This window comes from Callithrix jacchus, chromosome 2 (genome assembly GCF_049354715.1).
Source record: "Callithrix jacchus isolate 240 chromosome 2, calJac240_pri, whole genome shotgun sequence".
NCBI lineage: Eukaryota > Metazoa > Chordata > Mammalia > Primates > Cebidae > Callithrix > Callithrix jacchus.
Genome location: NC_133503.1, coordinates 86,332,139 through 86,349,180, shown reverse-complemented (window position 1 = coordinate 86,349,180; position 17,042 = coordinate 86,332,139). Strand labels below are relative to the sequence as shown.

The 17,042-nt window shown below is 38.7% G+C and overlaps 1 protein-coding gene across 10 annotated transcripts in view; it reads left to right on the top strand.

Moving 5' to 3' along the window:
* The window catches only part of SNX24 (sorting nexin 24), a 178,669-nt gene that overhangs the window by 159,463 nt on the left and 2,164 nt on the right, over nt 1–17,042 (top strand). For all 10 annotated transcript variants that reach the window (XM_035291003.3, XM_078365000.1, XM_054252015.2 and 7 more), the window contains 3 exons: nt 9,595–9,689; nt 11,421–11,453; nt 11,954–12,018. In XM_035291003.3, coding sequence (XP_035146894.1) covers nt 9,595–9,689; nt 11,421–11,453; nt 11,954–12,018 — 193 coding nt within the window. The remainder of the gene's footprint in view (nt 1–9,594; nt 9,690–11,420; nt 11,454–11,953; nt 12,019–17,042) is intronic.

Below are 17,042 nucleotides of genomic sequence, written 5' to 3'. Positions count from 1 at the left end.
ATAATCAAGAAAATGCCTCATAAATCCTGGCATTATCTATTATGTGTAATTGAAGTGCATTTTTATTCAATACACAGTTAGGTTATTTAAAGGGATCAAATATGCATAATATATGACTTCAAAGTAATTGTACCCAGTCATTTTCTGAAAAGAATTGACCTGGTCAGAAGTCAAACAGATTTTGAATTGTTATAAGGCCAGATCCTTTTGTTTTTTGGGTTGTTTGTTTGCTTTGAGACAGAATCTTGGTCCGTCACCCAGGTTGGAGTGCGGTGGTACTATCTTGGCTCACTGCAACGTCTACTTCCCAGTTTCAAGTGATTCTTGTGCGTCAGCCTCCCCAGTAGTGGGATCACAGGCATGTGCAACCTCGCCCAGCTAATTTTTTGTATTTTTAGTAGAGATGGGGTTTTGTCACGTTGGCCAGGCTGGTCTCAAACTCCTGACCTCAAGTGATCCACCCGCCTCAGCCTCCCAAAGTTCTGGGATTACAGGCACGAGCCACCATACCCAGTGTTGTTTTTTTTTTTTAATATAACAGAAAGATTAATGAAATGTATTGCCTTTCTTAGTCTGAAAGTCTTTATATATTTGTAAGAATTAGTTGAGATGTTAAGATAAATTTAAAATTCAAGGAAAATCAAGAATGTATTTTAATTGAGCCAATTTCAATGGGTCTCTTAAATATATCTGTCAAATAAATTAAGTTTATAAATATAATTTAAAAATTGGGAAAGATAAAATATTCCAATAAAATTAAATAAGAAAAGAATTAAACTATTTAGCATAGTGCTATTGTGCATGCAGTAAATGTCAGTAAATATTTGGGGAGTGAATGAATAAATGACTCTGAAGTGGTACATAATTTGAACAGGAGTTTTGGAGCTGGAGATACCTGGGTTCCAATCCCAACTGTCCTCTTACCGTCTAAGAAAATTGCACAAGTGATTTAGCCTTTCTCAGCCCCAAGTTCCTCATATGTAGAATTTGGATAATGATAACATCACATGGTATTTTGAGAATTAAATAAGATAAGGAACCTGACACAGAGTAGACATTAAATAAAATATTGTTGTCCTAACCCACATGAAAATTGCCATATTTGGTAGGTTAAAGTTGTTGAAAGTTAATATGACAACCCAGTATTAATCATTACATCACATAAAAGTATTCCATTTTGTCACCAAAAAAAGATAAGAGCCCAACCTGAGGGTTTGGAAAAGTTTCCTAAGGGAAATGACACTAGAGCTGGAACTTGAAAAATAAGTTAGAGTTGGCCAGTTAAAAAGAGGTGAGAAAGTCATTTCCAGTAATAGAGCTATGCCCTCACATCATTTACTTTAGGGTAAACAAGGATGAAAGAGGTTATTTCAAGTAGTGTTGTAGGGATATATTGGGCCTTATCGGCTTGGCTATTATAAACTCTTCAGTATACTATATTCAGAGTTCTAATCTACTGGCCTAGCACCATACATCCTTATCAATGAAAAATGGTTCAGCATAACACTCCAAAATGTGCATATTTAATAATAAAATTTACACATGTACTGTAAGTCCACATACTAAAAATTAGAAAAGACAGGTTTTTTATTTTTGAAGTAAAAATAGAAGTTCTGATACTTTTTTCTGAATCACAGTTAATGATCTTGCTTGATGCTCCACATGTCTGTAACATACTTTGGAGACCCCTGGCCTGTGAAAAAACCCATGAGTATGGACAGGGGTTTTCCTAATGCTTTCTAACCATGTTTCCTGAGAGTTTAGAGTTTGAGAGTTTTACATATAAATATGTATGTATTTATATATATGTGTTATATATGTGTGTGTATATATCTTATATATTCAGTACCTGCATAGTCTCAGAAGCCCCAATCTAGAAAATTAAAGTTACCATTGGCTCAAAGCTGATTATATCCCTAGGTAAGGATCTGCTTCCTAGGAGAAGAAGCAAAACCATCTGAGGAAGACATACCTAGAACCTGGCCTGCAGTAGATCCCCACAGATAAAGCCTTTCTGAAGATGAGCTAATGAACCAAAACTACAAAATACAGAAAACTACAGGAATAAACAGCTATGAGTGAGAACACACAAAACAGCAGGAGTAGATTCAAAGAACTGCAAATAAAATAACAATTTAACAGAAACAAATTTAAAAATGTTTAGTCTAAGGTATAGGAAAAGATTAAAACTGTAAGAAAAGTAGAACCTCCAGATTCAAAAAGGAACCAAATATGAAATGAAAAATATAGTCATTAAAATTAGCTCAATGGATTGGTTAAGAAGCAGTTTAGAGACATCCAAAGAGGATTTAATGCATGGTCCCTGGATCTGATGAACACTACTACTATTCTAGTTGTAGTCAAAATACAAATCAGACTGTGTCATGTACAGTGAGATACACTATCTACCGCCTACCCACATAACATCACTCAGTGACACCCAAAATCTACAGAGAAAAGAAAAAAATCATTCACATGGTCCAAAGGCCCTGCCTAACCTCTCCAGCTTAGGTTCCCTCATTTTATTGCTTGGCATTATTTTTTGTGGCCTTCTTTAGGGTTCTCTAATGTCATGCTTCTACCTTCCACAGCCTTTGAACAAGCTGGAATATCCTACTCACATTATTCTCATTAGCTCATTCAACTCCCAGCTCAAGGGTCACTTCCTCAGGGAAGCTCTTCTTCACCCCACAGGTTAATAGGGGTGCTTTGTTACTAATGATCAAGGAAACTAGCTACTCCCCTTTAAGGTACGAAGTCACTTTGTAATTTTGCATTCATTGCTGTGATTCAGCATTCATCTTTCCTGCCCAATGGTAAACCCTGCAAGGCAGGATTATATTTGTTGGGCTAACCATTGTGTCCCCAGTACAATGCTTGTACTTAGTAGGCTGAACAGATACTTTTGTATGAATGCCTTCCAGAAAAACACAGAATGTGAATTTTGATATTTAAATAGTTCCAAAGACTATTGATTTTCTAGTTTCTTTTGTTCCATGGTTAGTTTTGTCCTTTTAGCCACTTTATCAGAAAAGATATTCCTTTTTTCAAATCTTCTTAAGCCAAATTTTATTATTTCTTTGTGCAGATTCATTACTGTTTCAAATAGGCCCTTTTCAGCATTCAGCGTTTAGTGCAGGTCCCCAGATTTCTTGCAAGGTAGTCTGTAAAGCCCTGTAAAACCATAGCAGATGTCTATTTGAATTCCTTGAGTAGTGCAGTTTTTACCAAGGCACAGCTAGACACATCTTGTAAATGGTGTCACAAACAAAAAGCGGGATGCATGGTGCAGTGGGTTCTTCAGAGCACATCTGATTTTTATTTTTCAGGTGGTCATGATCCTCCTTAAATCTATTTACTGGCTGGCTTTTTAAAAAGTGTTCCTTTGCTAACCTGATTTTGTGAAATTTTGACCAAGTGCAGGGAAGTGGTAAGTAGAAGACTGAGGACTGTAGAGCCTCTGTGAGCTCATAGGTTTGGGGCCCAGAGGACAGTGACACTGCAGCCCACTTACTGCAGTGAGGAGGTATTGATTTTTCTCCTTCCCTGTTTTTAGCTGTATCTCTAAAGTAGATATGGTATGAAGCATCTTTCCTGGTAAAGAGAGGAAAAGCCGCAGTGGTAAACTTTGTCACCCCAACCACCCAGATATTTCAAATCAAACTAGATGGAATGGAGGAAGGGCTGAAAGTGCTCTTGTAAACCTCTTGACTTAGTTCAGTACCTTGGCTTTTGTGACAAAGAGGTTCCCTACAGTTTATAACAACCCTGATAGACAATGATAAGGGGTGTGTGTGTGCGTGTGTGTGTGTGTGTGTGTGTGTGTGTGTGTTGAAAAGGGAATAAAAGGATCAAATCAGTGAAAACAATACAGCCCTGTGCTATGATCTTAGAAGGTTAGCAAAGTGGTCTTGTCCAAGTTTTCAACAAGATGTTCCATTCCTGTTATAATTGGCTGCTGGGTAGGTTTGGACCTAACTAGAATGCCAGCGTTCGATTTCACCGTGTTCTCAGTGGAGATGTGTCACCGTTTATGCTCGCCTTAGTGACAATTTTCTAAAATGGAAACTCGTGGGAAATCATTACAGTGTTTATATGTCTCGCTTGTCGGACGGCGTTATCCTGTGATATTTTACCAGTGTTTTCCACTGCATGATGGCATCTTGCGAAGGTTAAGGCAGAACAAGTCCCTGTGTAATTTTGTGACTACATTTTAGTTACTGAAGAAGAAAAGATAACTGACAATTAAGTATTTGGGATGGCACAGAAAGAACATGTGCAACTAATCAATGGTATCCTTTGGGAACATGATTTTATAAAGCTGATAAGGTAGAAAATTGGGATTTTGTGATTTGTGTTACATGATGATAATTGTACCTTTTCAATAAAAAGAACATTTCTTCTGGAGTAAACATTGAGCTTGCAGGGGCTGCTGGTAGTAATGCAGTTGTTTTTCTGCTCCATTCAGGCAGCTTTTTGTAAATGCTTTCATAGAATATACATTTTTAAAATTCTTCATTTAAAGTGATATTTCTTCAGAAATATCTGATCTGCTTTAGAGAAAGTCATTTATTCTTACAAGAGTGAGCGATATTGTGTAAAGAAAAGTAATTTTTTTTTAACAAAGTACACTGTGTTGCCCAGTTTTACCATTTATCAGAGTTGGATGTAGTAATATCAGAGTAAGTCAAGTAGCCTGTCACATACTTGTACCAATTCTTTCACTTAACCTCATTTCCTACGTGCACCATAACAACAACTTAATTTTTAGTCTACCTATATTCCTAAGTGATAAACTGGATGGAAATTTCTTTAGTGCATTTCTCTGTTAATTCTATAGCATCTCCAATCTGCAGGTGTATTAAAGACTCCAGGATATTTAGACACTCTTCAGTGCCTAGTCTTCTCAAACCTGTGCCACTTTTAATAGTTTTATTGCACACGCTTCAATTAGAGAATGACTCCTTCCTTGCTGGTTTTGACAGTACTTTCTTCTTGTTCCAGCAGCTTGAAAATGCTGGGTAACCAGTGGCCACCCTCCTTAACAGAACGGTTAGTTAACTTAAAGATCATTATCCCCTTTACTCTCCACTGCCTGATTCCATCCTTGGTACCCACTATTGGATGACTTGTTTTTATGGAAACTATTTTGAAATATTTTAGTTATTTTTATCACTTGCCTCTAGCCCTTCCTAGGTTTATTTGTATTTCTCTTTTGGATGGCTCAGGAGTACTTGATAATATTGCCTTAAGTGGAGTGAAAGAACTGTTCAGTTCATTTGACACCTTGTAGAAGGAGCACTTTCTTGCAGACCTGCTACTTGAAACCCATGACTCTCCTTCATAAACAGCTATACACTGTCTTGCATCTGGGTAATTAATTCTGCCTCTCATAGTATTTCACTCCGTATATATACCTGTAAAATTTATTGGGTTCTATTCCTAGCTTTTTCTCCAAACTTGTCACATTCATTTTGAATTCTTGATGTTTTACTACATTAATTAGTTGACAGGCCATTTGTGCCAACTTGCATCCAGGAATGGGATGAGCAGCGTCAGAACTCCACCACCAGAGTCACTGGGTTATTAAGTAGACAGCACTGGGCCTGATCCCATCGCTGCCCTGCAGTTCAGAGTGCCCTCTTATAACAGGGGCAGCATGGCGGTGCTTCATCAACTGTACTGTAACCCAGCAACGATAGAGTTGAAATTCATACTTTCCTTCATGTTTTATTAATGTTGGGAACCGTCCACACTACTGACTGCTGCATTTTAGAATAATATATAGAAGACACAGAAATCATAAATATGAATTACTCTCTAGAATTGGTGTAGCAGTAGATTTTGGCCTATTAGAAAGAATCCTTTACCACAGTAGCCTCAATGCCAGACAAATGTTTTCAACTCAGCCCAGAGCTGAAGGCATTAATGAATTCTAATAGCAAGGCAGCATACCCTCCAGTGGGGTTCTAATTGACAAAGAGATAGAAAACTGAAACAAGAAGGCCAGCATGTCCTTTGGGGAGCTGGCACACAGCACCAGCCAACAGTGCATCAGGCTCCAGGCCAAAGAAAAGTGGGCCCTACAGTGCTATTGCCCTGTATAAGCTAGAAGTGGGTGTTCTTGGCTGGGGCTGTCAAGGGTCTGCAAGCCCCCTGCCACTAAAAGCACAATTATAGTTGTATGTGTGTTTTCCAGCAAACAGGTTATTCAGCTTTTATTTGATACTCAAAAGGATCCATGAAATATAGAGGGCTAAGAAGCTCTGTTTGCTTGATGAACAATAATCCAAACTTCAAACTGGATAAAATAGGTTGTTGGGAATTCATGCAACAACAATACTCAGGGAAAAGAGAATTAGCATCTATCCATTGCTAATTGTGTATCAGAGACTCTTGGAAACATTTAATCGTCACAATAACCTTTTAAGATAGAAAGAGAAAGGATTCGAATTCGGGTCTTCCCCAGAAGCCCACGTACTTGCTACACTACACTGCCTCTCTCTCTCTCTTTTTTTTTTTTTTTTTTTTTGCATTTTAGGTTTTGGGGTACATGTGAAGAACATGCAAGATAGTTGCATAGGTACACACATGGCAGTGTGATTTGCTGCCTTCCTGTCCTATTCCCCCCAACAGACCCCAGTGACTACACTGCCTCCCTAAAGGATGAAAGAGATTAACTATTGGAGATTAATAAAAAATAAAGATAAGCAATCTAAAACAATACAGAGATAGGATTTGATGTTCAAAAATGTGATTTTTTAAAACTTAGGAGCTTATTGTTTGCAAAGTTGAGTGATTTAAACCAAACTGACATCCTTATTCTGTAGGATGACCCAGGGTGCACCTTCAAGAAGGGGTGGTTCCTTCAAAAGCTTTTCAAGAAACTGAAGAAGTTTGTCAGTGGAACAGTTGTGAGGTCCAGCCTTACTGTTCAGTTTCTCATGAATATGATCATGTGTCTGTGAATGAAAAGATTTAATTCCTGTTTTGTATCTCTGTACCAACTGATGACAGTCATTTCATTGGTACATGTTAGATTATATAAATTCTACTATATTTTACTTTGTCTCTGAAGTATTAATTCTTTTCTCCCAGGCCTTTAAAACAGAGTTTAGGAAATACTTTTGCCCACATAACTAAATGCTTAACTAACCCTTGATGCTGCCTTCTCTAAAACTGTAAATCCCAAAGTACATATTGGTCATTGTTTTATGGAAAATATTATTTGAGAATATTCACTGACAATTTAGCAAAATAAATTACACACAGATTTCTGGAGTTTTCTTTATTGCTTTTTGCCAGTATATCTTACGTAAAGCAATGTGATCATCTGTTTGGAGAACTCTTGTTTGGGGAGGCTGAGCAGGATTAATTCCCGTTCCTGTGTTGCAGTGTAAACAGCTTTTTGCCTGTCTTTTGTCATTAATGATCATGCTGTAGATGTAGCCAGTGCATTGTAAGCCAATCTGTCAAGGCAAATAAACAATTCACCTTGTTAAAATTCCCTAAATCTTGCATTAATAAAACCTAAGTAACCCCCTGAACACTCAAGAGATGTCTTCCTCTATACTGCGGTGATGGATGACATGTCTAAAGATCCTGGAAATTAAGTAGTTCAGGTCATTAAAAATCTTCCACACTTGTTATTGATTTAATTTATTTTAAAAAGGTGGGGGTGGAGATAAGAATGTTATATCCTCCCCTCTTTTTTTAAAATCTGAAAGCTACCACTTGTACAGATAATTAAAACTATTACCTAGGAGAACAGGTCTGCATGTGTTACAACATTCAGCTTTATTATTCAAATAAGTATTGTATCATCCTCTTAAACAGATATCTAGAAAAAAAACACAATCATTGAAACATGTATCACAACCAAAATACCTTGGAGTTTTATATGTGTGATGATTCCTAGAACCTTTTGAGTCCTAGGCACTGAAATAATGACCTCTGGGCACCCAAAAAATTTCCTCAAATAGGTAAAAACTGAGATGAAAGTGAAATGATTTAAGGAAATTTAACTGAAATAGTAATGAAATTATGTCTCTGGACAGAAGGCCTTTTTCTCTTTATCTTCTGAACTTTTCATTTTTCTCTGGACTTGTAAGCTTTATTGTCATGTCCCAGTGTGTAATATATAGATGCCCAGTAAATTATTATTTAATTAATAAAATATAACACCCAATTTTTTTCTTCTGTCTTTTATTCCTTAAGCTTTCATGGGAACAGTGAGCTGTGTAAAGAACAGTAGCAGCCCCCAGTAGAGGTGGCTGTCTAGATCATCCCTCTCCAGGGACTGAACACTAAGAGGGCTGTGCTCTAGTGTGGGACAGAGGGCAACCTAGGAGGCCTGGCAGCCTGTATAGTCACCCACCCCATTTGTATGACCTGAACTGGGTAACGGTATTACATAACCTGATGAGAAATTGGGGCAACTCAGTATGTAAACCATGGCCAAAAACAAGATGTGATCTAGAACTATGTATCTACAAGGTACATATAATTTCACCTCACTTTTGTTGCTTGTTATGTGTCTTATGCATCACCTTACACAGTATTCCTGATTAGCTGTGTGAATGATGTTTCACCATCAATTCTCACAGTTCTTTAAACAATATATACTTATTGGACAAAATTTACCCATGGTAGTTATGAAAAATGACCCTTAAGAATAGTAGTATTGAACTCAGAGATTATTATACAATCTTTGATGCTTTTCTCCTATGGTCTTTTGGAAAAGTGGGAGGGGGTGGTGGCAAACGTACATTCAGTTCACACACTCTGGTAGACTTAAAAAGTGCATAGCTATGAAGATACATACTTCTTTGTCAGATTTCTCTTGACATTGCATAATCTGGATCTCTGAATACTGACATGGTTATGCCATTATGCCAGCTATGTAGCAAAGCTCACTAAATGGAAGAACTTTATAGATTTTTTTTCGGCGTGTATGCTGATTTACATTTAGCAGTAAAGTTGTTACTGACCCTTTAAGTGGAGCTGTCCAAATGGCAATAAATGTCAGTTGATTCTAATGCCAAAACAGGTGATAATTGAGGGTCTTGACTAAATCTTTCAGTTAAAAAATGATTTATCATATTTCCTAAATATTAGTGGTCTCCTGTAGGGAGACACACACACACACACATACACACACAAACGTGTATACATAATGTATATCAGATCACTTTATCACTCAGTAAGGAAAATTTGATATACATATCTTAATAGTATTATTGATATTCCCAGGTTTTGAAATACTCTAGATTAGAATCTCCATGAAGGCAGGAAGCATTTCTACCTGGCTCCCCACAGTCTTGTCCCCTAGACAGCATCTAGTGTATAGTAGGTGTTGAATAAATGCCCATTGAATGAAAGAACAAATAAACTGCAGCATTTGCCAGCACTGCCTAGCATGTGTGTCAGCTTGAATTTCTGGTGGGCAAAACAGAGACCACTCCTCATCTTGACTCTGAGGAATGTTGCTGGTAAGAACTTTGATGGACGGTTATGACTTTTTGAAATAGTTCATTTGATTGATCGCCTAGCAAACTTCACTTCAGTTTCTAATTCTGTTTTCTGCTTTCACAGGCTGTCATTTTAGAAAATGAAGAACTTCCCAAACTGTTTCTTGATTTCCTAAACGTGCGACACTTGCCCTCTCTACCAAAGGCAGAAAGTTATGGGTAAGAATCATGTTTGCATATTGGATGTGTATTTTAAATTACACTTCAATGACTGATTGGTCTAACAAATAGCCCAGAGTAGTGCCCGAGTAGCCAGCCGGCCACGCCCACTCTTTTGGCTTGCTACAATACTCGCTCGCCCCCTGCTTGTGATCAAAAGAATTCCTCTAAAGTCCTCATGCCCATCTTGTGGCCAGATGGCCATGGTTTAGTAACCCATGTTTAGACTCGGAATCAATCTTTTCAGTTACACTGTTACATAGAATGATGTTACTTGATGGGAATTATGAATCTAGATAACTTGTTATGGACTCATTTATTAGTGAAAACTCAAGCAAAGTCCATATCCTGGTAGTACACATATTCATATATAAATATATTTTTTTAGGGGATGGGGGGATGATGGAGTCTTGCTCTGTTGCCCAGGCTGGAGTGCAATGGCACTGTCTGGGCTCACTGCAACCTCTGCCTCCCGGGTTCAAGCAATTCTCCTGCCTTAGCCTCCTGAGTAGCTGGGATTACAGGTGCACACCACCATTCCCGGCTATTTTTTTTTTTTTTTTTTTTTTGTATTTTTAATAGAGATGGGGTTTCACCATGTTGGTCAGGCTGGTCTCAAACTCCTAACCTCGTGATCTGCCTGCCTCAGCCTCCCAAAGTGCTGGGATTACAGGCGTGAGCCACCGTACCCGGCCCATATTCATATAATTTTAAAGCTGTTAATGACCTCAGAGATGATTTGATCCAACTCCTCTCATTTTGTAGTTAAGCAAACAGAGACACAGGAATTTAGCGTCTTTCCCAAGATCTCTTGTCTTGTAGCTGACAGAACCCAGGCCTTCCAAGGTGAGCCCTCTTCCTCTGCTGTCCAGCTGCCTCTCTCAGGAATTTCCAGTGGCAGGACCACAGACTCTAATCCCTATCTACCAAGGACCCAGAGGTTTGATATCATCAGCAGTTGGGAAAAGCTCTCCTGAAGAATTAACTCTGAAGCAAGTCGCTTGCCCAGCTATAGGCACATGACATAGGCTGAGCTAGCTTCAGAAGGCCTTCAGGAACATCCGTGGCATACTATATCCGTTTACAGAGAAGGAAATCATTACAAACTCTCTGAAAATTCAAGCAAGAGGCAGATTTAACCATTTTCTCACTGTTTCCAGACCTGCCTGAAGGAAACACACTAATTACAAGAAGATCAAGCAGACCACACCCAAAGTCGTTAAACCCCAGCCGTCTGCTGGATGACAGGGCTGCAGACAGTTATCACAGCTCCTAATGGGCACTGTTTATCAGGGCCATTTCCACTTATTGCAGAGCAAAAATTGTACACTACACTTGGCAAATAATATGTTGTCAGTGTGTTCTGTTCCAACTCCTATGTGTTTATAGGGTGGTTAGGCTTCATATATGTTTATGTATTTTTCAGAACAGACATTAGCAATAGCAGTGAGTGAAATGTTTTCTCTATTATACAAGCCCAAAAGTAATAAAACCTGAGAATTTTTAAGTAATCTTCAGGAAAATTGAAATCAAAGAATATTTCAGTCTTCAGATTCCTTAGGACGGTGCATAGCCATGCTGTGGCTCAGTGGAAACTCACAACTCTTTTTAAAAATATTTCCCAATTCAGTGGTCTGATAACATTGGGTATTTTTTCCTTTGTTGGCATTAACATTGACTCAACATATGTGGTTTTTCTTTCTTTTTCCCCCCCTTTCTCAAAACTTTTAGATCTTTTGATGAAACAGAATCTGAAGAGTCAAGGTAAGGGCTATTCTTCATCAGCCAGGAATAAGATTATGATCTTGCTAAATGTTTGATCACCATGATGTGTTTCAAGTTTTGTTTTTCTTAAAAACCTCTGTTTGGAAATTGGTTTAAGATTATAAATATTTGATAGGGAATTACAGGAGTAACCAGTTAGAATTATGAGTGAAGGAATAAGAGCCCTACATTGTTTCATGCAAGTAATAAGAATGTTTTATCAACAATCATAATACAAGATTTTTAGGAAAGCACGTTTCAGCAATGATTTATTGTATAGATTGTATATCTGCCTCAAATTCCGCAAAGAAATGTTTAGAAGATGAGAGCAGTGCTCATTTGTTCCCTCTCACTCTGTGCACTATTATTCACCCTCACTGTTAGAACATAAACCTTGAGACGTCCCCGCACAGCAGTTTGATCCCCTCAAAGCTAGTTTGTAGTGTTTTCTGTTTACCATCGTCCCCTGATGCTGACATGCCTGTTCTTGACCTTTCCAGCAAACTGTCCCACCAGCCTGTGCTGCTGTTCCTCAGGGATCCATACGTCTTGCCTGCAGCCAGCGGTAATCAAACCTGTCATCTGCTAACAGCTCTTTACTGATCTGACCCTGCACCACATAAACCACGTTTTTAATACAGGTCTAACAGAGTGACATTGGTCCAGGGCTTAATAATCTGCCAATAAACCAGTGCTCTTGGTGTAAGAGACATTTAAAATTTTAATTGGGGCTGGCCTTTCAGGAGGAAATGTAATTTTTCTTTCTCTCTTACCAGACTATTTTGAATTAGAGTAATAAGGAAGAAAGGTATTTATGGTCCTTAATTTATCTGGTCATGTCATTTTGGCCTCTCCTTTTTTTTTTTTTTTTTTTTTTTTGCCCAGATGCCGGGGTTCAAATTCAAGGCTCTAGTCTTTTCTAAAAATGCCTCTTCCCAAAAACTATGTATATATATATTGCCAGCATATCTCCATTTCTATTTAGATTATAGCATCTTTGATGACCAACTATATATTTTTTAAAGTTGCATATTTTAAATACAATTAATTGATTTAAGTATAATTGTAATCAATATATTTGACTGAGTCTTCTCTATGCAAAGAAATTTAAATTCATCAGAGTCCCTCTTAAAGTGTTCTCTTATGCATCTCTTTATGAGCTCATGTGCATACATTATCTCATTTAATTTTCTTAACAACCTTGTGAACTAAGCAGGGCAGATATTACAATTGGCTGAATGAGAAAATTGGGGTCCAGGAAAGTTCCAGACTTGTCCACTCTCAGATGGTTGATGGGTGAATCTCTTTTTGCCTATCTGTGCTCATTGCATATAGTGAATCTTGTTTCTGAACATCACTAAATAGTAATAGATAAATGATCCATTGAAACCCTTCCTATTTCTGACAATAAAACCTTACCATGAGCGAGAGAAAGGGAATTGCTCTCTATAGCAAGGATGCACGTACTCAGATTACCCACTTAGCTGTCAGTTTAAAGAAGGGTGACCAGGACGAAGCTCTGCTCCTCCCTAGGATGGGTAGAGGGACCCTTCCTAGAACCCTGATCACAGTGGGCTGCCTTTGCTATATAAGAATATGTGCTCATATTCTTTTTCCTGTAAGATCCTTGCAGTGAAGAATACTGCCTCTCTATAGCATTTGCTTCTTATGTTTAACAAATACACGTGATTTTAGTTGATGTTAAAATATCATATTTAACAAATATTCATAATGCAACCTAATATAGATTAAATAGACAATGTTTTATAAATTATTCTTGCGGTCTTTGAAAAGTGTCTCCACAAGCACTTTTTCCATGTAATCTTTATGCTCAGATATGTCATGCATCTGTTTGAAATTCCTGCAGAAGTGTAGAGAGTGAAATGGTTACTTTGGACTAGAATAGCCAGGATACTTGATGGAAGAGGAAAGATATTTTATGACCTTTAAATCCAGTTCCTCCAGGTTATTGAGCAGTGCCTATCATGTGCTATATGTCTGGCTTGACAGTGAAGAACAGGAGGAACTTTCTGGGAATGAACATCGGGGTAAATGTCTTGAGTTAGAAAGAGTAAAATGTATGTATTATTGGTAGCATGGCAATATGGATGAAGACTTGCAAAATAAGGGATCTCCTGTTTGAGAAATAAATGGATCACGGGTTTAATGGATGGGATGGGAGATATGGGAGGACCAGTCACCAGATCTGCTTTCTGAGAGTTTTGACCAATCCAGTTTCATGAATCAGATTCTTGTTATCGTAGGTATTGTACTAATGATATATTCTTGTAAATCTTTAGCATTTAATTTAAAGAGAAACTTTACTTGCATCACATTTTTGTTATTATGCCTCTTAGCAAGACATTAAGGTTATTATTGCAGAGGAATTGCATATGGAAATCTCTTCACAGATGTACTGAACCCCCTTACAAAGTCAGAGGAGTATCTTTCTTTAAAGATCTGACAAGCAATATCTTCTTATAAAATACTAATAATCGAATATCTCTTAGCTTTTAACATCAGAAGTCAGGTGAGTATGCTATTAACAGATTGAAAAGCATTTGCTTTTTGGTCTTTGTTTTGATTTTTCTGGAAAATTCAAAACAATTCTTGCTGATGTCCCCAGTGACTTCAGTGTGGCTAAAGCCCATGGATATTTTCAGTCCTCATCTTCCTTGGCCTTTCATGCACTTTAAACATGTTGATCAGTTTCTCCTCCTTCAAACACTGTCTCCCCCTGGCTTTCCCAGTTCCTTGCACTCGCTGGCAGCTGACTGGAATGCTGTCACACACCCTCTCCTCTTCTCACTACACTTTCTTTCAAATAATCTCCTTGTGCACGACCTGCCTCCTGTGTGTATCCACCACCTGAGTCACAATATTGTATTTCCATCTTAACCCTCTCCTGGGAGCTCCAGACTCTTAACTGTGGTTTGTCTACAAGGTCCTCCATAGTCTGCCCCAGGCTCATGTTCCTACTGGACCTCCTCATACACTCTGCCGTAGCTACACTGGATTCTTTCTGGGCCTCAGTTGTGCTGTTTCCTCCACCTTGAGCCTTCTTTTCTCCATCCATAGCTGGCTGTCTCTCATCTTCCAGGGCTCACACTGAATGTCACAGCTTCAGAAAACCTCTGCTAATTCTCCCTTTCCACGAACCCCCCTACTCATTCACAGTAAATGTTCGTTAAATAAGCAAAAACCCAAGAAAAATCACAACAAAACCTGCCCTGAGTCACCTTCCTTCCCATTACCTGTCAATGAGAACCAAAGGCAAGAACAGTCTTCTGAATAATGCTGGCCATAAATGGACATTGTAGTAAATCATGCATATGATGAAGCCAAAAGTCCATCAGTTTAAAGTGGAGTGGAACAGATGAGAAAACAAACCAAAACCCTGATTATCTTATTTCTGGTTACTAGTTGGTGGACCTTGCTGTAAAACACCTTCATCCCATTAACTTTTTGTCAGAGAACCCTATTTGCTTCATTCATATTAGTGGTCACAAAGGATCTTATCTTTGTTCTTTGTCTTCTAAATCCCCGGCATCTAGCGTATGCTCAGCTCTTGGTGGACAAACACACAGGGCCTTAGTTCTCGTGGTTCCCTCTGCCGGGAATGCCCTTCTCCCGGACACCCTCCCAGCGGGCTGCTTTGTCCCTTCCTGCAAGTTGTCGCCCAAATGGCACCATCACAGAGGTTCCCCCCTCACTTCCCTGTCCCTGGGCCCTCTCCAGCCCTGCCCTGCTGTGTTTTTCTCCTTGCCCTGTTCTTGTCACTGCTTGACATACTACCAGTGCAGTAGAGTTACCCACAGTATTTATGTTATTTTCCTTTATGTCTTTTTTGCTTCACTTATTTAGTTGAATCCTTTTAAGCAAAATATACTTATGATGTCATTTCACTGACCTTCAAATTGACTTTTATATTGTGGGTGGCAAAGGGTAAAGGCACATCTGCTACCTTCATGTGATAGATCCTATTTGGGTATCTTTTAGAAAATTAATCTACAGCTCTATTCATGGCAATTGATTTTGATACCCTTATATGTGGGAGAAATACATTTAGAATTAAAATTAACTTAGTTAAATTATTGCTTTGTATTGGGCTCTAAGTTACATGTATAAGGCCTGTCACAAGCTTTCAAAGATATATTTCATGAAAAATTTACTTCATGTTGGGGAAAGGCATCCACTAAAAAATTAAGTGTCATCAACCAAAAATAACTGGATACACATGTATGAGAGATTTTGTGTGTTCATTTGCTTGTCTCCCCAGTTTTTATAACAGCCTAGAAGGCAGATACTATTATAAAATCCATTTCACAGTTGAGAAAACAGAGGCACAAAGTTGTTCAATAATTCACCTAAGGTAACGCAGCTATTAAGTGGCCGATCCAGGACACAGAGGCCTCTCAGTAAACATTAGTTGAGGTAAACTTGTCACCATATTCTATCACTTACTTGACTTCCCCTTTGGCAAGTCTCACGGGTACCTCAAACACACCAAGTTGATGATCTTCTGTTTTACTCCCATTCTGGGTCTTCTCCCACCACCCTCTGGTTATGCGAGCCAGAAACTCAAGAGGCCTCCTTGACTTCACTCCTTTCCTCACTAGCCACATCTAACCTGTCACTTGGTCACATCCTTCATTTTTCCAGAATTCCTCCATGGTTCTCCATCCTCAGCCTCATTTGGGCTGCCATCATCTCCCTCTTGAACTGCTGCAATAGTCTCCAAACTGATCTCCCTGTGTCTGCTTTGAACTTGCTCCAGTCCATTCTCCAGGTGGCAGCCAGAATCATCTTTTTCAAAACAGAATTCGACTCTGTCCCACTCTACTTAAACTCCCTTATTGGCATTCCCATTGAGTTTCTGATAAAGCAAGAATTCCGTCCATTCTTCCCAGGTGTGATTCGGCATCCCGTGCCCTCCAGCCTCCTCATGGCCACTTCTCTCACTACGTTTGCCTTCGTTTAGGTCTCTGAACCCTCCAGGCTCCCTTTGGCTACAGACTTTCCACCTGGCTAGCTCCCTCTGCCTACCCCTAGCCTCTGAGAGCCTTTCTGCCTCCTCTGATGAGGCTCAATCCCCTAGTAAGTGATTTTATTTACATAGTAGACACTCAATAGAGGTTAGATATACTTTTTTTCTTAAAATATTGGACCACTTTAATTTTCTTACATAATAACTATATTTATTTATAATGCTCAGCTTAAGCATAGTTCCTGGATCTCATTATATACAGATGAAAGTTTAAAAATTAAACCTCTGAACCGTGAGATAGATTGGTTCCCATTCAAGTAATCCATTCAGATTTTACCTACTCTAATGACTGGAAGGTGGTACAGTATACTCTGCACCCCTGACCTTCCTTTCTATCTGTCTCCTGTAATAATGTAGCTGTGGGCTGTGCTTGGTGGCTTATGCCTGTAATTTCCAGCACTTTGGGAGGCCAAGGTGGGTGGATCATGAGGTCAGGAGTTCAAGACCAGCCTGGCCGACTACTGAAACCCCATCTCCACTAAAAATACAAAAATTAGCTGGGCGTGGAGGTCGCAGCTTCTTGGGAGGCTGAGGCAGAAGAA